Here is a 21,664-nt window from a genome sequence, read left to right as displayed (position 1 = left end):
GGCTTGAAGGGCGAGTTCTTATGAATCTTCTAATCACGCGAATCTTGTTTTTAAAAGATTTATAAATGGGTTTAGTCTTTGATGGAGATTAGTTATTTCCGCGATGCTTCCCCTTAAAAGCGTGCTATACGTTACCGAGGGTGCACCGCTAGGAAGCAGTGAGTTAGGCTTTTGCGATGTTTTGGATCGTCGACGCCTAGAGAGTTTAGGTGGAGTTGTGGACTGTGTTTGCGTGAGGCAGTTTGAAGTGGAGGTGGAAGAGCTGGTGGCAGCACCGGCGTTTTTGCGGAAATTTAGGCTCGATTTTGGCGAGGCTGTGACTGAATTCTCAGGGAGAGTGGAGCTCTGGCTGGAGTTGTTGTTTGTTTGTTGTTGTTGTTGTTGTTGTTGTTGTTTGTTCTTCTGTATCGATAGGTTAAATGGTGCGATGCTGGAGCGTTTTGTAGCGGGAAGCAAGCTTCAAGACGAAGATAACTGGAGTAAAAAACTCAGGTTATTTATAATGCTTCCATAATCATCTAATAGGGCTGATTACGGAGCTAACAAGGAGCCAGCCGTGTTGATTATAAGCCCGTGATCCTCTCGAAATTAGTTTATGAATAAACCACACTAAGAGAGCAATAGGCAAATATCTTTACATATAAAAACATTTAAATATTAAGGATATATATATACCGGATATAAAAAGAATAGATATAGGATTTAAATATAAAGGATTAAAATATTACAAAACATATTATTTTCTAGCCTACATAGATATAAAAAATCACTGCTTTTATGTCTTCTTCATCTCGGGAGGCTTTATCAGTTCATTCATAACAATTTGCTTTTGTATAATGTTATTATTATTAGCAGTATTATTTATTAAATCCATTTTTATATTTGTTTTATTAAAAACAAGCTTAGATTTGCCCACCTGTCATGTTTTAGACCATAAGGGGCATAGCATGTGTTTTAGGATATAACTCAGGTTTTTGAGCACACTTCATTAATATTGATCATTTATTCGTTTGTTGGAAATTAGAACTGAATTTAGAAATAGTTTTGAAACGAATATTTGCGCTTGACAAACACAATTATTTATAGACTATTTGATGTCTGTGCCTAAAGGTTTCCCTATCCAAGAGCGAAAGTGAAAGTGATCTTTTATCTCTCATTCTCTCGCAGTAGATGCTCTGTTTAACAGTTTTCTGTTAAAAAACTGTCAACTGTTTGCTAGTGAAATGCTCAGATTTTCCACTTAGACTTCCTTTACGCGACGCAGCTGGCTCTTAAAGGTAATGGGAGATGAGACTCTAATTGGTTTATTCTCAAAACACACCTATAACTCATTAAGAAAATAAACTCAACCCTTTTAGACCATGCGCTATGGCGCAAAGCGGATTTTCATGTCCTTAAATTAGCAAAAATGCATTCTGACACACCCTGAAAGCTTTTGCGCCCTGTGTTTTGCGCTCTGCGCATGGACCGTCAAAATAGAGCCCTTAGGGAGTCTTTGAGGGAACTGCACTGGAATATTATCTAACCCTGTTGCTTTACTATTTTTAGGTGTTATTAATTTCTTAAATAAATCCCCCTCTTCTACTTTATTAAACACAAAACTTTATAGACTAAAACTCTATAACTAATTTATCAATAAAAATGCCATTTTGTACTGGAAGCTTTTTAACCGTCAATATCAGCTGGTATTAAATAAAATAATTAACAATGTCATAGTCAGATATAATTGAAACACACATGATGAAGCCAGTAAATCTGGTTGTGACTTACCCGTGTGTTACTTTTGTTTCTGATGGGGTCAAAAATTATAATGTGCCATCTATGTTTAAAGTAAAATTTACTTTACTTAACTTTACTTTACTTTACTTTAAAAAATTAAAATTGGGTGCTGCAGATCTGCAGAGTGGATGCGCGCGTACTGAAGAGCGGTGTTATCGCGCGCGTACTGATCAGCTGTGTTGCCGCGCGCGTACTCAAGAGCGGTGTTGTCGCACGCCTACTGAAGGGCGGGACCGAAGGTGTGCCGCGTCACGGGGGCACTTTTGATCCTTTTGGAAGGGCACTTTATATCCAAGACTAAAAAGGGCATGTGCACTGCACAGGTTGAGCCCTATGTGTGCACGTGCCTGCTGCTCCGTGTCCGACCTGGGCGAGACACTGCTCGCTGCAGAGCCTTTTGAGCAGAGCTGATCTCCAGCGAGGGGGAGCATGAGCTCTAGCTCCTCCTCCTATCCGCTTGTTAAATGGTGACGTGTTTGTGACGTATGTATACTGTTTCCGGGTCCAAGTCGCCACTCATTTGAGTGGAGAAATCATTTGTTTATGATCACGTTTTATTCCTATCACACATTAAAGTTAATTTTATATAAAGTCATAGTGTACACAACAATCTCTGGGCTTGCTGCATAAAAAATACCAAAAATGTAACAATTTATAAAAAAATAATCACTTTCTGGCCATCGGATATTAGGCATGATATTGCGATCGTGATTTTCGAAAGCCTTAAATCGATTTGTAAACCTTTATTATTACCATTTCATGAGTCTCCCCATTCAGTTGAATAGAGCGCTTGGACCTGGAAGCCGCTTCGCGTGACGTCACACTTAACAGGCGGATAAGCTGTTTTAATGCGTACACCTACCCCCAGTGACATCACTCGTAGAAGAAGCGCAAGAAAGGAGGAGCTCAAGCTCAAGCTCCCCCTCGCTGGAGCTCAGCTCTGCCCAAATAGCTCTGCAGTGAGGACCACTTGACCTGGGCCGGTTCACTCCTCCTTAAACGACCTGGGGGTCCCGAGCTCACCCAGGAGCTCCATATCGATACCGAACTTAGTGCGGACACCCGATCGACATAGTCCACTGCAGCCCAGAAACCCTGAGCTGTGGAGAATCTGATCATCACAGCGACCTCTAGTGGAGGAAAACTCACTTTTATAGAAGTGAACTAATGCTTTAATACCCTGTGCTAATAATTCACTTACAATAGCATTATAGTTCACTATTAGTATAATACCTTCACTATTATTCATTCATTCATTTTCTTGTCGGCTTAGTCCCTTTATTAAAAAGCGGAATGAACCGCCAACTTATCCAGCAAGTTTTTACGCAGCAGATGCCCTTCCAGTCGCAACCCATCTCTGGGAAACATCCACATACACACTCATACACTACGGACAATTTAGTCTACCCAATTCACCTGTACCGCATGTCTTTGGACTGTGGGGGAAACCGAAGCACTCGGAGGAAACCCACGTGAAGGCAGAGAGAACATGCAAACTCCACACAGAAACTGCACCACTGCCTCGCCACCTTCACTAATAGGAATTCATAACTTGATAATCCATTGTCTGTAATAATTTTTTTTGCATGAGTAAAATTTTCATTTCACAGATTTTTCGTAATAATTAAAACAATGGTAAATCTGATAAATGATTCGAAATGATCCTTATATCAGGGATTATTCATTGCAGTCTTCTTGTTTTGTTTTAATTCATTGATGCAAATTAGGTCTGTAAATCATTTTTCAATATTCTGTAAACATTAAATGAGATCTGAATCACTAACCCTAAACAAAAGAGCTTTTGAATTAGAAACACTCAATAATATGAATCAGCCTTTCAGTTCAAGCCTGCTGCAGTCGCTCTTCTTCTTGGAAAGGTCAGTGCTGATCCTTGTTCTGCAGATTCTGATGTTTTAATACTGCTTGTGGTGTTTTATTTATTTACATGTATATGGGCTTATTTTTGTGATGAAGAAACCCACAGTAATGATAATAAACGAGTAGATTGTGACAGATCCACAGATGCTTTCAGATTTGTGCTCATCATCTATAAGATTTGTCCTTTCTCTTTTTTTTATTACAGTTTTTTTACAATTATTTTGCCACAAATTTCAGAACTTTGGTGTCAATTTTCAAAAGTCTAGACACAAAATTCACAACCTTTGCCAAAATTGTATGTTTTTGCAAAACTTTTAACTCTTTTTTCAAATGCTTGGATACAACACACACAAATCAAACATACTTTGTTCATTGAACTCAGATCACCTTTTCAATATAACACAATTAAACTTCAAATTGATCCCATTTCAAAATGCAACTCAAACATTACAATTGAAATAACCATGTATTCATTTACTTCACGTGATGTTATTATCAACTGATACAAGCACTCCAAATGATGAATAACTGCTGCATTATTGTTGATGTGGGGAAACTGATGTACAATATTACATGTTTAGATGATGAAATAATCAGGATAGATCAAATGACATCAGTTAACACAGAAGATGACCCAACTGAACTACATAGATGTCATCTTTATTCATCCTTAGTCCATATTTATGGTTTCTTTGTTCTGTGTACCACTTTTACGGACAATGTTTATATATTTGACATCACTGTAAGAAAGCCCAGTCACAGCAGACCAATGTCAGGCCTGGATTTACATTGACAGAAGGTTCTTTCTGAGTAATGAAAACACCACTGAAATGTAGAGGAGAACCCGTGACCAAATCCACAAGACCAGACTGATGGTAACACAAAATCCCAAAATAGAAATCTGATATATAGAAATATATGCAAATTACATATGTGACATGATAGTTCATATGAATTTTACATATATAAAATATGTTATACATGTCAAAATATTGCCATTTGTTAAAATATTAGAATTACAAATATGTAGATATATGTTACGTATATATATATGATCTATTATGTTAGATATTTTCTATATGGGGACGTGAAGTGAGAAAAAAAAATACAGTAAACCTACATTATGATGGAATGAATAAAACTAGTTCGGTATATCCACTGTCTGCACTGTTTCCCTTTACACTTATAGACCATAATGAAACCTGTATCATATATTTTAAACAACAATATTTAATGATTGTTAATGATTGTTTATTGAAGCGATGTACATCTTGTGTGCTGCTGGTGATCTAAAGTAGTGTTCCTGTAGTATTTGTATTATAAAAGGATTATGTGAATCAATGATCCTGCAAATGCAAGACTTCTTTAAGGGAATGAATGCTGTATGCAGAACACTGGAGAGTGTTAAAAGTAGTGACTGTTTAGGATTTTGTGTCTAGAGTTTTTTTAATTGACATCAGGGTTCTGAAATTTGTGGCAAAACAATTGGAAAAAAACTGTAACACATAATGAAGATCAAGGGCAAACAAATAAATGATGAGCTTAGAGAGTTTTAAATCATTTTAACATACAGAGATGAACATTTGTTGAAAATACATTTAAAGGTGTTTTTAAAAAGTGTTAAATTACTTTAAAACGGAAAAACAAATCGCCAATAGGTGGCAGCAAGAGACCTCTTTAATCGAGTGAAGCTTTAAGTGATTCATTCAGCCACGAATCACTGATTCAGTGACTCGCCCGACTCTATACAGAGTCCTGAACCATTCGTGTAAGGAAACGCCACTGTGTATTATTCAGAGATGGCCAACTGTTCTGCTGTTTATTGTATTATTATCATAGTAATGATTTCACTATTATTAATGAGAAAATAACGCGGAAGTTTTTAGCGCCTCGTCACGTGATCGTCAACATCCATGGCAACGGATCTTTTTGTGTTGTTTTGAACTTCGCTCATTGGCATCTGATCTCGGCGTCCTTCGTGGCTACTGATTCCCAGATTATTGATTGTTGGATACATCGATTGATCGTCTGCTTCTCCCATCATTCAGGTTTGATTCTTGTTATCACACTGTGGTTTGTATTCAGTATGTCTTGTGTTCATTACAGGTTTCAGAGTCGCCTCACCTACGACTCGCTCCAGTTTGAGGGCCTCAACATCACTGCGGGAGAGCTGAAGCGGCAGATCATGAGGCGCGAGAGGCTGAAGTTCTGCCAGCTGAAGATCAGCAAAGCCCAAACTGATGAAGGTGAGATGAGGAAAAGCCACTTAAACTATACTACACTAACATTAGATGTGTTATTAGACAGACTTGTAGAAGCTGTGATGCGTTATCATGACTCTGATGGTGACATATAGTGATGTTTTGAGTGTTTTAAAATGCTAATGGCACTCAAAGTATACCATGGTAAATTATTATTAATATATAAACTTTATTTTGCTGTCAGAATACACAGACGATGATGCTCTCATCCCCAAAAACATGTCGGTCATCATCAGACGGGTCCCTGCGGCTGGACTGAAGTCATCAAACAGAAGATTTGTTGGGTAAGTCATGTGAAATGAGCGCAATCGTCCTCTGATAGATGTTATATGAAGAGTTTGAGTCTGTCTGTGGTGTTTTAGTCACACAAGCTCCTTTGTTTTGCAGCCATCAAGCTGGACCATCAGCTAAATCTTCTCAAACAGGTGATTCTTCACTCCTCTCACTGGAGCAGCTGTTGAAGGTATTGAACAAATGATTAATTCACCCCACTGTGCTGCTCTGTATTGAACTGCAGTGTTTGCATTTGAGGCGTCATAATGACATGTAGTGCAGAATATCAATACACAGTGTAAAACACACAAACACACACACACACACACACACACAGCTACTTAGGCAGACCAGTAAAATAAAATTCTAATGTGCAAATGCCTGTGAAACAGACTGAGAATCTGGCTGAGGCAAAGGCATCAGAGGAGGACAAGCTGAAAGCGGTGATGTACCAGTCCAGTCTGTGCTACTACTCCAGCAGGTGAGCGTTCAGACACTGACAGGTTTGGTTTGTGAGAAATGTTAAAGCTGATTCTCATGGTTCTGATGTTCATCAGTGAGGCCATGACACTGCTTGGGCTTCTTCCACCCAACTATGTCTGCTTTCACTGTGGGATCCCAGGACACCACATTAGGCACTGCCCCTCTAAAGGCAGGGCTCGAAATTAACCTTTTTGCTTGGTAGCACCGGTGCTACTAACTTTAAAAAGTTAGGCGCATCAGCCAAAATTTAGTCGCACCCACCAATTATGAGCACCGTTACTACAAGTTTTATACAAACAGATTTATTGTATTTGAAATCAACACTAATCAAACTAACAAGCAAAAAAAAAATAATATAAATATGCATGCGTGAGGAAAATATGTCTCAACGAAATCCCGTGATCACAAGAAAATAGATTTTTATAACATAACTGAGTGACCAAAGCACGGAGCGCTCACCGGCCCTGCACGCACTGCTTGAATGAATCTGTTACGATCTGAACGGTATAACGTTAACTGTGCTGTTCTCACAAGTGCTGTCTGATATTGCACTGATGCTTTTGACACATATTGTACCTTATTGTATGCATACGTCATGTTAATAGCCATACCGGTCTTTTCATGAGTAAGTTAGCGATATTAATTTACTCAGTGTAAGCCCGTTTGTGATGGTGTACGTGATGTTAAATTTGACATATAGCTGCCCCTTGCACGGCGGAGAGCATCTGGCAATTATATGAAGGATTAAACAGAAGCTCTCGTGCTAGATGTGGCAAACAGTTACCTGAAAACTCCATCCCACAGACTTTTTATAGCGGACTTGAAGCCAACAGAAGTCTTCTACTCTTGGAAAAGTGTAGATGGTGGATTAACATTCAGCACATGATCACTAGTAAGATGTGTCATTATTTGTAACTAGATGGTTTCTAAAACTAAATCTGTCCGCGTTATCTTCAATCTCATCTTTAGCGCTTTAGTTTTCCGCGGTAGCAGCTCTCTGTCATCTGAAGCCAGAAGGCGCTGACTGAGTGATTGACAGCTGATATTAACCAATCATTCGCGTTCAGTGCTAGAGCAGTGGGCCAATAAGAAGAGCGCGAAGCCGGGGCAAGCATTACGAACTTGGATTTGTTTACTGCAGCAAGACGACATGACAACTGTTTAAAACCATTCCTGAGCGCTGCGTTTCCCGTTCCAAGTGCTAACAAAGAGCTTAGAGATGAATTCTGCGTGAATGTCTCCCAAATCCGCGCATGTGGTGAACATTTTGCAGTAAAAACTGGTCGCACACAACAATTTTAAGCACTCGCAGAAATGCTCCCAAAAATATTTTATGGTCGCATAGATAAAATTTCGGGCGCATATGCGACCAAAATGGTCGCAATTTCGAGCCCTGAAAGGGGTAACTGGGTTTTCTAAGCTTATGGTTGCTGTGAACTTGAGCTCTTGTCTCCATCAGTCAGATTGTTTGCTCTGTCGTTTGACTGTCACTCATGAATTCACAGGGCAGCAGCTCTGCTCCGCACAAGCGCATCAGGAGGAGCACAGGGATTCCCCGCAGCTTCCTGTTGGAGGTGGACGACCCAAACCGAAAGGGAGTCATGATGGACGGCAGCGGCAAATACGTCATTCCCATCATAGACGCGTGAGTAAACTGTACTTGGCATTGCAGCATGTTATAGTGTTTGTGAAAATCTCACATTATGTCTGATTGTGTGTGTTTGCGCTCGATCTGTTCAGTGAGGCCTATGCTGCTGAGAAGAAAAAGAGGTCATCCTTCTCCTGCCAGACCAAGCCGCTGCCCTTCTCTTCCTCAGCTGGTGCAGCATCTTCAGTCCAGGACGCCAGAGGGAAACGTTCCCGCTCCCCATCTCCACCAGAGACGCACGGAGACCAGAAGAGACCACGTCACTGAGAAACCTTCACCCAAGAGACCTGGAGCCGACGTGAGCACAGTGTATATATTGTACATAGTTTATGAATAAAACTGAATAAAGATTATAGCAGCATAAACTGTGGACTGGTTGACCTTCACACAATACAGAAACACAACAGAAAATGATCAACACATTAAGATAGAAATGATGAACAAACATGCTGCGGGAGAACCAGTGTGCTGTCCTGCTCAGAATCTAAAACTTTTAGTTAAAGTCTATTTCAGAGGTGCTTCAGGGAAACTTTTTCTTATGAAAGGCCAAAAACTAAACTCGTCTGAGGGTGGTGGGCTGGAGGTAAATCTACCAAACTGTAAAATTGTCAATGTAATTTCCTAATTTATTATTATTATTCATTATATAATTTACATCATTCACTGAATACTGTAATTTACAACATTTAAAATTATTTAATTGTATTAATAATTATACATTTTATAATGAATGAAAATCTTACAATAAAACATGAACAATCCCATTTATAACACAAATAAAAAATACACTTTGCCTTCGCTTGCTGATGTCTTCTGTAATGTCTGCTCTCCTTCAAGTGACTATTATTTAATTTGATTCATTCACAACATTTCATTGAAATGTTTAATTTCAGTTTGTTTATTTTTGTATCTCAACAGTTAAAAAACAAAGTTATGTTGTATTAGAAATGACAATCTCTGTTAAAGACTTTCCCCCAAAACTCCCCATCATTCTCCCTCTCTTCTCAGATGGGATGGAGGGCCAAATCAAAGGTTACCGTAGATCCTCTTTGGCCCACGGGCCCTAGTTTGGGCATCTCTGATTTACACCGATGACATGCTCATCTAATCAATCCTGGCCAAACAAAATGTTGCAGCTCATCTGGTCTTCAATGATCCCAAGAGAGCCCACGTCACACCTCTCTTAAGCCTGATTTATACTTCTGCGTCAAGTGACCGGCGTAACCCACAGTGCATGCAACGCGCGTGGCTGTGCATTTATACTTCTGCGCGCTGTCTCTGTTGGTCTGCATCGACACTTCCGAAACGCTAGTTGGCAGTGAGGTGTAAATGTTCCTTTGTGTCGAGTTTCTTCACTGCTTTTTTGCTTTTCCTGAACACTTCCGATGTACAAGTTGCTCAAACTCGCTCATTTAGAGGCAGGAACCGGCGGACGTGCAACAACTTTAACTATGAGGTAAACACAAAACAAAACTTTCCATCTGGAGCTCCTTCACGGGACTCCACATTTGTAAACAATCGCTCGCGCCATTCGCGCGGCTCTCGGTCCCGCCCAGACTCGTCAGCGCTACCAAGCCGACCAATCACAGAGCTTGCGCTACGCGTCGTTGCGACATGTAGTTACAATTTTTGAGAGGTGCACGTAAGCGATGCCGACGGCCACGGCGAAGGGCTATGCGCCAACGCCGTAGCATACGCCAGCGTTTGACGCAGAAGTATAAATCAGCCTTTACCTCTCCACTTACACTTGGTACACTTGCCCCTCTGTCCAGAAGTGAGCACTGCCTCTTAGAACCATCCCATCAAGGATTTGGGGGTGTTTAACCCTTCTGTGCTGTTGGTGAAGTTTTGGTCCACTCTGGGCTGATTTTGAGGCTTAATTTACCAACAACTTTCTCTGTGGTTCAGCAAATGGGATGATTTTTGGTGACAAGTCTTGTTGACACATATTTTGGGAAAATACTTTTAGAATTTTTTAAAAACTCAACAATACACTCTGGGCAAATTTACCACCCTTTCATTGTGTTCATGGCTGTTTTTGCCCAAGTGATTTCCATTATTTTTAAATGCAACGTCATGACAGCGTATAATCATGCATTCTTGATTGTTGGTGGTTTTTCCTGTTGGGAAGAGGTAAGATTTGTGATTTTTACTGGTGATCATCAGTTACAGTTCAAAAAAGCTTGATTTCTTGCTTTTATATGTTGTTTATTGAGTGTGTGAGGTTGTAAGAGAGACTTTTACACACATATATTGATGTGTAGGAGAAAATACAAAATAGGCACCTCAGCTGTCAGAACATAGTAAACATAGTAAGTGTACTTATGCATGCACTCTATAAATTGCAGTTTTACTCCACAGAACTCCATATAAAAGTCAGACACGCTTTTGCACGGGGCAATGTAAAGGATTTAATGGTGCCAACTGATGATCAACAGTAAAAATGAAATTTGAACTCTTCCTAAGTGGGAACCCACTAACCAGAGTTGGTGCTGGTCAAAATGAGACCCTAAGATAATTTTTACTGCGGTGCTTCAGCAGAGAAACAAAAACACACAAACATATGTGTTTAAATGTGTATTCATTCTGTGTGTGTGTGTGTGTGTGTGTGTGTGTGTGTGTGTGTGTGTGTATGTGTGTGTGTGTGTGTGTGTGTGTATGATATGGCTGAAAAAAATGTAAACAGTGATTTTTGCACTCATTCATTCATTTTCTTGTCGGCTTGATCCCTTTATTAATCTGGGGTCACCACAGCAGAATGAACCACCAACTTATCCAGCAAGTTTTTATGCAGCGGATGCACTTCCAGCCACAACACATCTCTGGGAAACATCCACACACACACTACAGACAATTTAGCCTATCCAATTCACCTGTACCACATGTCTTTGGACTGTGGGGGAAACCAGAGCACTGGGAGGAAACCCACGCAAAGGCAGGGAGGACATGCAAACTCCACACAGAAACGCCAACTGAGCTGAGGTTCGAACCAGCGACCCAGCAACCTTCTTGCTGTGAGGCGACAGCACTACCTACTGTACCACTGCCTCGCCAATTTTTGCAGTAAACCTACATTATGATGGAATGAATAAAACTAGATCAGTATACCCACTGTCTGCACCGTTCCCTCTACACTTATGTATAAACCATAATGAAACCTGTATCATATATTTTAAACAACAATATTTAATGATTGTTAATGATTGTTTATTGAAACGATGTGCGTTTAATGTGCTGGTGATCTAAAGTAGTGTTCCTGTAGTATTTGTATGATAATAGGATTATGTGAACCAATGATCCTGCAAATGCAAGACATCCTCAAGGAAATGAATGCAGCATGCAGAGTTTTGATTACTGGAGAGTTTGTGTTAAAAGTAGTGACTGTTCAGAGTTTTGTGTCTAGAGTTTTGAAAATTGACATCAGGGTTCTGCAATTTGTGGCAAAATGATTGAAAAATACTGTAAGAGAACGGTAGTCAAGCACTTTTCATAACGTATTTGAATTACTTCGTAATGTGGAGTTAATTCAAGCCTTTCTGCAATGATGAGTCACACACAATGTCATTACAAAGTTCCTGTGCGCACACAGACACACACACATATGCGTTTTAAAGCTGATTTATACTTCTGCATCAAGTTTACGTGTATGGAGTATGGACACTGACGCTGACCTCTCTAAAAATTAAACTATATATCACGACAATGCGTATCGCAAACTCTGTGAATGGTCGGCTTGGTAGAGCTGAGATGTGTGGTCAGGGCTGAGAGCTACAGGAGAGTATTTACAGGTGTTGAATCCGGTGAGGGAGCTCCATATGGAAACTTTTGTTTTTGTGTTTGCCTTATTATTAAAGTTGTTGCACATTCCCTGGTTCCCGACTATGAATGAGTGAGTTTGAGCTACAGTATGTTGCATTAACAAGAAGAAACTCAACACAAAGGAACATTGAAAACCTGTTGCCAGCTAGCATTTTGGAAGTGTTATTGCAGAGCAACACTAACAGAACACAGAAGTTTAAGTGCATTGCTTCACGCAAGGCGTGTGCCATAGGTCACGGTGATAACTTGTTGCAGAAGTATAAATCAGCCTGAACTTTTCACTGTTTTTGACAGAAATGTGACAGTGAAACCCCTATATGACTGTTCATGTCTGTACACGATAAATGATTCTGTGTGCCTTATAGTAGGGGAGAGCGGGGACGAAAGTAACACTGGACAAAAGTAACAAAGGCCAGATAACATTGGCTTTCCAGGCTATGACAGCATATTCAGCCCGTTACTGTAACAGCAGGGCAGGAGTGGGATTTCTTTTCAGCCCTGCAGTTTCAAGCCTTTCACCGGCCCACCTCTGTTCACGACTGACTATATTAAAATAAGGTCATTTGCAATTCAGTTTCTAAAGACACTATCACGTCTTTTTCAAGGAAACAGCTGCATTAGAACTTCAAATGTTTTTCATAAATATGAGAAGATTAAAGGGTAGCTAAATCTCCAAAGCTATACTTTAAACATCACATTGTCCCTTCCTGCAATATGTGAAAATATATTCTGTGCAAAATTCTTTATAGATATGCAGTCTTTTGTAACGGTGGTCACACAAAAAAATCTAAATAAAATATGTACACCCACATAAGTAACCCAAACAGTATTATATTGTCCTCCTAACTCTAAAAATGAAATAATAATAATAAAAATAACACTTTACTCAGGTGAGGTTAGAGCAGCAGCATCACAACACAACATGCTGACCACTGGACCACAATGTCGCTGTTATGTTGGTGAGTTTGGAAGAATAAATAAATATTGCGCTGGTATCTGCAAGACTCTTTTAACCACAGTATTACTTTCTATTGAAGGCTTAATCTTTTTCACCCCTTTTTTATATTTCTGATCAAGTTATGTCAGATTTATTAATGTAGTGAATCATCTGATTTTCATTGAGCAGGTGTAATATTCATTAATATTAATTATTCAAATTCTTTTTTTCACTAAGGTGCCGCTGTTTAAGGTCGAATGCTAAATGATCATCATTAACCTGCTGGCTGCGTTTTGCTGCCTGCGAGAAAATAAATAAAAAGAGTGAGGCTATGGTCAAATAAATAAATGAAAAAAGTGCGACTGCTGAGAGTGCAAGCAGCTAGGGACACCGGCCCTCGCGGCCAAAAAACTTTCCCGGTGCTCCCGATTAGCCAATCCGGGCCTGTGTAACAGGTATAGAAATAATAGTTCACTTTATTTATAGAATTACACAAAATGTGTGTTTTACCTGAAGTGTTTATTAAGTATACCTGCTCCTTTAAATTTCTGAGAAAGCTTAAGTTTTTTAATTTCCTGTTCTGCACCCGCCTCCTCCTTTTCTGTACTGACTGCACATGGGAGAGGTGGGTGTCTGCAGCTCTAATTAATCTTATATTTACTTGACTTTTGAAGCCAGTTTTTATGTTTCAATATTATGTATAACTTTCTTTTTCACATATTTCACATAGTTCGTTATTTTTGTGTTTTCATTTTAATTGAGGTTTTGATTTATATTTGTCTGATTGAAGCATGTAAAAGTGATGAGGGCGAAGACACACTGTAAAATCTGTGCTTTTGTTTACATCAGGAGTGATTAAAGAGCCGTCACAACTGCTGATACCTGTCTGGTTATTCCCACAATAAAAAGAAAACACAATGCAGAACCCTTGATGGAGCTGCCAAATATCAGATGATGGGTTCAAAGTAACAATGTGTAAATTATGTTTAAAGTGAAATTCATTCAATCATTCATTTTCATTTCGGCTTAGTCCCTTTATTAATCGGGTGTCACCACAGCGGAATGAACCGCCAGTTTTTCCAGCATATGTTTTACGCAGAGGATGCCCTCCCATGTTGCAACCCATTACTGGAAAACACCCATACACTACAGACAATTTAGCTTACCCAATTCACCTATACCGCATGTCTTTGGACTTGTGGGGTAAACCAGACCAACCAGTGAAAACCCACACCAACACGGGGAGAACTAAAGTGAAATTCTTCTATAATTTTTTATAAATACCACCCGATATTGATAGACCACACTTATGAGTTAGTAACCACAGCAAAACATATTTCTGTCTAAAACATCATCTTTTCAAAATACACTCATGAAATTGAGATAATTTCTGTATTTCTGTTTACAAATAAAATGTCTAATCTACAAATAAACTTTTATTCATTCATTTATTTTCTTTTCAGCTTAGTCCCGTTGGTTTACCACAGCGGAATGAACCCCCAACTTATCCAGCACGTTTTTAGCAGATGCCCTTCCAGCTGCAACCCATCACTCGAGAAAACTAAACTTTTAGTTATTTCTAATTATTAACACACAGCCATGTCATTCATCTCAAAACCTTTATTACTTCTTTTTTACTGTTAGAAAGATATATCAGAGTAAAAACAACTAGTGTAAAAGTCTGCGTCTCTCTGTGTCGCTCAGGCTGCACTGCAGTGTCTATTCACAGGCGCAATCCCACTACTGATCGGCACGGGGGATTTGACCTGCTCCGTCTCCGACCTGGGCCGGTTCACCCCTCCTTAAACGACCTGGTGGTCCCGAGCTCCCCCAGGAGAACCATATCGATACCGAACTTAGCGCGGACACCCGATCAACATAGTCCACTGCAGCCCAGAAGCCCTGAGCTCAAGCGATCCGCAGCCTCAGCCTCCCAGTAGCTTGGATTACAGGCGCGCGCCACTGAACCCGGCGAGGGCTGAGAGAATCAGAGCTGTGGAGAATCTGATCATCACAGCGACCTCTAGTGGAGGAAAACTGAATGATGAATAATAACTGACTTCATAGCCTTATGGCATTAGATAATAATAAACAGCAGTATGATCACAAATAAAAACATTACAGTAATTAGTATCAACATAATATTTTTGAACTAAAGATTATTATACCATATTTATTAGCCTTTACAACTCATTTTATGAGTGCCACAACATTCTGTTTTCTGTATCAACTAATTAAATGTAATAAATACTGTAGTATACTTTAGTTTTTTTTACTACAGTAAAAGTGGTTTATTGTATCATAATACATATAGCTGTAGAAAATATATTACAGAATGGGTGATTTGTTTATATTAGGTGTGCATCTGCATAAAACATTACAAACAATCTACGAGCAGAGATAAATACAATATAAAATTCTGAAATAAAATGAACAGAGCTTTGTTGTTTTTCAACGAGTCTAACAGTATTCAGGTACAGTAATGTAATAATCAAATGTAAAATAATACTGCTATTGTCTTCATTTTTTAATTAAATAAAATGATTTGCTATTAAAATGACAAATTATGCAATTTATTAGACCTGAATGATTTTACAGTCGCAGGCCTCAGAAACACACGCAAATGCTAAATTATAATCCAGACTCAACCTTGTATTTCTTGTGATGTGACTATTGTGAATGATCATTGATGCTGAAATAATGCTCTGGGATAATTTATGTGAGCTAAGGGATAATTGACCCAAAAATGTTAATTCATAATCGTCACAATCATATTTATGCGGTGAACTATCCATTTAAGATTGTGCAAACAGTGAACCTCTGAAAAAGTAAAGCTTTAATGTTTTAATTTTCCACTTAAATACCCGTTCCTCATCTAACATTCATTCATGCAGTGAATAATATCATTAACTGAGTTACATATTTATTATTCAGTTTACTCTTACTCATCTACTAACTGTGGTGTCAGATGCGGTTTTGACCTCCATCAGTGTTTTTAACATCTATAAGACTCGACAGAATCTCACACAATCTGTGGCATAAATTGATAGACTGTTTCAGCTTTAGCAGCACATCATGCTGAATTACTGATCCTGAGCTGAACATTGTTTATACAAGTACAAGTTATTTATTCTGGTCTAAAGACTAAAAAGCTGTTTAATATTAAAGATAAAAGGTAAACTAAAACCACTTTGTCCTCTCTGTCACTAAATATGTTTTAGCTGTTTTATGATTAAAAAATTATGTTTGTAATAATTAATCTGCAACCAACAACCTGCAGTATTTTATAATATGGTGGCCTTTAGCGTCATTGTGCAATATATGAACTGTGGATTACACTAGAGGCCACATCTGCATCTGACACCATATTTAGTGACTGAAAAAGTGTTGATTCAATTAGTGAATGAATGAATGAATGAATGAGATACTCACTGAATGAGTGAATGTTAGTCGCTGAACTGCTTTTCTGTTGTCATTTAAAAGCTTTTCATTTCCTGATGAACTGTGGCCTATTTGACGAGATGTTTCGCTGTTAAACGGCAAATCATAAATAATTTAGTTATGAAAATATTGTTTCTATATGTATTAATCATTATATATATAATATATATGAGTCACTGGGGGTTGCAGGCACTGTTATTCAATGGTTCAGATCTTACCTCTCTGACAGGTCATTCAGGGTGTCTTGGAGGGGAAAAGTGTCCAACCTACAGCATCTAAACACTGGGGTACCTCAAGGCTCTGTTCTTGGGCCACTTCTCTTCTCCATCTACACGACATTTCTAGGACCAGTCATTCAGAAACATGGATTCTCCTACCACTGCTATGCTGATGATACCCAACTATACCTCTCTTTTCACCCTGATGATCCCTCGGTTCCAGCTCGCATCTCAGCCTGCCTGTCGGACATTTCACACTGGATGAAAGATCATCATCTTCAGCTTAACCTCACGAAAACAGAAATGCTTGGAGTTTCTTCCAACCCGACTCTGCACCACAGTTGCCTTTAAATAGCACAACATTGTGATTAACTATTCAGTACAATAAACTTTACTATGTGGTTCTAAAATACTATAGTATTTAGTTTAAATAACTATATTTTATTTGGGACCGTACTGCTGTTTATTTTTATCCAAACAGTGCCATAAGACCAATAAAAAGTCAACTTTACTTCATCATTCATCATTTCCTCCACTAGAGGTCGCTGTGATGATCAGATTCTCCACAGCTCTGATTCTCTCAGCTCTCGCCGGGTTCAGTGGCGCGCGCCTGTAATCCAAGCTACTGGGAGGCTGAGGCTGCGGATCGCTTGAGCTCAGGGCTTCTGGACTGCAGTGGACTATGTTGATCGGGTGTCCACACTAAGTTCGGTATCGATATGGTGCTCCTGGGGGAGCTTGGGACCACCAGGTTGTGTAATGAGGGGTGAACCGGCCCAGGTCGGCGACGGAGCAGGTCAAATCCCCCGTGCTGATCAGTAGTGGGATCACACCTGAGAATAGACACTGCAGTGCAGCCTGAGCGACACAGAGAGACGCAGACTTTTCTTCCAGGAGCACTTACACATACAAAATAAAGAGGAGAAATACTAATTAATCTCTTTCCCTAATTTTTTATTGTTCTGACCATTCTAGATTTATAGGGTCATCATAATTGCATTATAACAGGCTTCATCAGGCAGTAAATCTTTTGGACTCTTAAAATGTTCTTTTGATTATCAGAAACAATAAATATCACACACTTCTGATCACTTCTACATTCACTGTAATCCACTGCCACAATCACACACACACACACACACACACACACACACACACACACACACACACACATACACACACACACACACACACACACATACACACACACACACACACACACACACATACACACACACACACACATTGCTGTATAATAAAGCTTTGAACTAAACTTTGGATTTGGATGAGGCAACTTTAATATTTTATTGATTTTAACACGTAATGAAGATCAAAGGCAAACATGAAGGGATTTACATTATAAACGCATCAGGAAATGATGAGATTAGAGAGTTTTAAATCATTTTTGACACACGGAAATAAACTTTTGTAGAAAATAAATTTGAAGGTGGCTTTAAAAAAAGTGTTAAATTACTTTAAAAACGAAAAAACAAATCGCCAATAGGTGGCAGCAAGAGACCGCTTTAATCGAGTGAAGCTTTGAGTGATTCATTCAGCCACGAATCACTGATTCATTGACTCGCCCGACTCTTTACAAAGGCCAGAATCATTCGTGTACGGAAACGCAGCTGTGTTTTATTCAGAGATGTCCAACTGTTCTGCTGTTTATTTTATTATTATCATAGTAATGATTTTACTATTATTTATGAGAAAATAACGCGGAAGTTTTTCAGCGCCTCGTCACGTGATCGTCAACATCCATGGCAACGGTTCTTTTTGTGTTGTTTTGAACTTCGCTCTGTCATTGGCATCTGATCTCGGCGTCCTTCCTGGCAACTGATTCCCAGATTATTGATATTATTGATTGTTGGATACATCGATTGATCGTCTGCTTCTCCCTTCATTCAGGTTTGACCCTTGTTATCACACTGTGTTTTGTGTTCAGTATGTCTTGTGTTCATTACAGGTTTCAGAGTCGACTCACCTACGACTCGCTCCAGTTTGAGGGCCTCAACATCACTGTGGGAGAGCTGAAGCGGCAGATCATGAGGCGCGAGAGGCTGAAGTTCTGCCAGCTGAAGATCAGCAAAGCCCAAACTGATGAAGGTGAGATGAGGAAAAGCCACTTAAACTATACTACACTAACATTAGATGTGTTATCAGACAGACTTGTAGAAGCTGACATGTGTTATCATGACTCTGATGGTGACATATAGTGATGTTCTGAGTGTTTTAAAATGCTAATGGCACTCAAAGTATACCATGGTAAATGATTATTACTATATTCAAACTTTATTTTGCTGTCAGAATACACAGATGATGATGCTCTCATCCCCAAAAACACATCTGTCATCATCAGACGGGTCCCTGCGGCTGGACTGAAGTCCTCCAACAGAAGATTTGTTGGGTAAGTCATGTGAAATGAGCGCAATCGTCCTCTGATAGATGTTATATCAAGATTTTGAGTCTGTCTGTGGTGTTTTAGTCACACAAGCTCCTTTGTTTTGTTTTGCAGCCATCAAGCTGGACCATCAGCTAAATCTTCTCAAACAGGTGATTCTTCACTCCTCTCACTGGAGCAGCTGTTGAAGGTATTGAACAAATGATTAATTCACCCCACTGTGCTGCTCTGTATTGAACTGCAGTGTTTGCATTTGAGGCGTCATAATGACATGTAGTGCAGAATATCAATACACAGTGTAAAGCAAACATCAATACACACAAACACACACACACACACAGCTTCTTAGGCAGACCAGTAAAATAAAATTCTAATGTGCAAATGCCTGTGAAACAGACTGAGAATCTGGCTGAGGCAAAGGCATCAGAGGAGGACAAGCTGAAAGCGGCGATGTACCAGTCCAGTCTGTGCTACTACTCCAGCAGGTGAGCGTTCAGACACTGACAGGTTTGGTTTGTGAGAAATGTTAGAGCTGATTCTCATGGTTCTGATGTTCATCAGTGAGGCCATGACACTGCTTGGGCTTCTTCCACCCAACTATGTCTGCTTTCACTGTGGGATCCCAGGACACCACATTAGGCACTGCCCCTCTAAAGGGGTAACTGGGTTTTCTAAGCTTATGGTTGCTGTGAACTTGAGCTCTTGTCTCCATCAGTCAGATTGTTTGCTCTGTCGTTTGACTGTCACTCATGAATTCACAGGGCAGCAGCTCTGCTCCACACAAGCGCATCCGGAGGAGCACAGGGATTCCCCGCAGCTTCCTGTTGGAGGTGGACGACCCAAACCGAAAGGGAGTCATGATGGACGGCAGCGGCAAATACGTCATTCCCATCATAGACGCGTGAGTAAACTGTACTTGGCATTGCTGCTTGTTCTAGTGTTTGTGAAAATCTCACATTATGTCTGCTTGTGTGTGTTTGCGCTCGATCTGTTCAGTGAGGCCTATGCTGCTGAGAAGAAAAAGAGGCCGTCCTTCTCCTGCCAGGCCAAGCCGCTGCCCTTCTCTTCCTCAGCTGGTGCAGCATCTTCAGTCCAGGACGCCAGAGGGAAACGTTCCCGCTCCCCATCTCCACCAGAGACGCACGGAGACCAGAAGAGACCACGTCACTGAGAGACCTTCACCCAAGAGACCTGGAGCCGACGTGAGCACAGTGTATATATTGTACATAGTTTATGAATAAAACTGAATAAAGATTATAGCAGCATAAACTGTGGACTGGTTGACCTTCACACAATACAGAAACACAACAGAAAATGATCAACACATTAAGATAGAAATGATGAACAAACATGCTGCGGGAGAACCAGTGTAAAACTTTTAGTTAAAGTCTATTAAATGTTAATCTGAAAAAAATAAAACGCTGATGGAAGGAAGGCTGCTGGTGGGAGTCCCGACTGGGTCAGATGGCATTTCTGTATGGAGTTTGCATGTTCTCTCTGTGTTCATTTGGGTTTCCTCTGGGTGCTCCACTGTAGGTAAATGAATAAACTAAATTAGCCATAGTGTATGTGTGTGTGTGTGTGTGTGAATGAGGGTGTCTGAATATTTCCCAGTACTGGGTTGCAGCTGGAAGGGTATCTGTTGTGTAAAACATATGCTGGATAAGTTGGCAGTTCATTCCGCTGTGGCGACCCCAGATAAATAAAGGGACTAAGCTAAATGAAAATGAATGAATAAATTGATTGATTGATTTTATTTAACAATTTTAACAAAAATATACAAACAAGTCCAGTTTGACATTCATATCTTAAAAACTGTTGAGGATAAAATACACAATAAAGCCACAGGCTGATTTCCATCGTGGTCATCGATATTCTTAAAAAATGAACGAGCAAATCATAAAGTGCAAACATCATCAGCTCAGAAACTCAGCACAACAAAAATCCTCAACTTCAACCGTAAAACAGCCATTTTTTAATTTCCTCTCTAAAAACTCTCAAATTGAATCTCTTTAAAACTCCTCGGCAGTATATTCCAAGCAACAGTACACAGAAAAGACTTTCTACCTGTTTCACTATTAATTCTACAAGGACAAATACCCCTGCTACTCGCTCTTGTAGAATGACAGTGTACCTCACTAACTAAAACTTGATAAGTAAATATTTTGGGACCATTTTCTTTAAAATCTTAAACACCATCACCAATTTCAGAAAAGTGACCCTTTTTCCAACTTTTAATAAATTAATTTGACTATAATATTCATTAATTAAATGTGTCAGTGGAAGTACTTTGATAACAATTCTGCAACTTATTTTGGGCCGTCTGCAATTTATTTTTCATTTTTGTGGAACTACTGCTGTACCAAAAGACTGCAGCATAGTCAAAGTATGACTGCACTAATGCACTAGCCAATATTTGTAAAGTTTGGAAATCTAAGAGCTCTGTCTGTCTTGCTAAAAACTTAATTTTAGAACTTTTGAATGGACTATAACAGCCATCTTCTCACCTGTCAAATTACTGTCTGA

The 21,664-nt window shown here is 39.5% G+C and overlaps 1 protein-coding gene and 2 non-coding genes across 5 annotated transcripts; 2 read left to right on the top strand and 1 right to left on the bottom strand.

The window, feature by feature from the left end:
- Positions 1 to 5,588: 5,588 nt before the first annotated feature.
- zgc:174357 lies at positions 5,589 to 20,407 on the top strand. Of its 3 annotated transcripts, none has more exon segments than NM_001365476.4 (7): positions 5,589 to 5,903; positions 6,103 to 6,158; positions 19,101 to 19,144; positions 19,253 to 19,328; positions 19,535 to 19,623; positions 19,900 to 20,039; positions 20,135 to 20,407. In NM_001365476.4, coding segments are annotated over 6 exon segments (525 nt in total). In that variant the 5' UTR covers positions 5,589 to 5,743; the 3' UTR covers positions 20,000 to 20,039; positions 20,135 to 20,407.
- LOC147834701 (signal recognition particle RNA) lies at positions 14,754 to 15,051 on the bottom strand. Its single transcript, XR_015503118.1, has one exon.
- Positions 17,327 to 17,624, top strand: LOC147834700 (signal recognition particle RNA). Its single transcript, XR_015503124.1, has one exon.
- Positions 20,408 to 21,664: the final 1,257 nt, after the last annotated feature.

This window comes from Danio rerio, chromosome 11 (assembly GCF_052040795.2).
Source record: "Danio rerio strain M-AB ecotype USA chromosome 11, GRCz13ab, whole genome shotgun sequence".
In the NCBI taxonomy this organism is placed as follows: domain Eukaryota; kingdom Metazoa; phylum Chordata; class Actinopteri; order Cypriniformes; family Danionidae; genus Danio; species Danio rerio.
The sequence above is the reverse complement of the archived record's forward strand: the minus strand, read 5'-3'. Positions and strand labels throughout refer to the sequence as shown.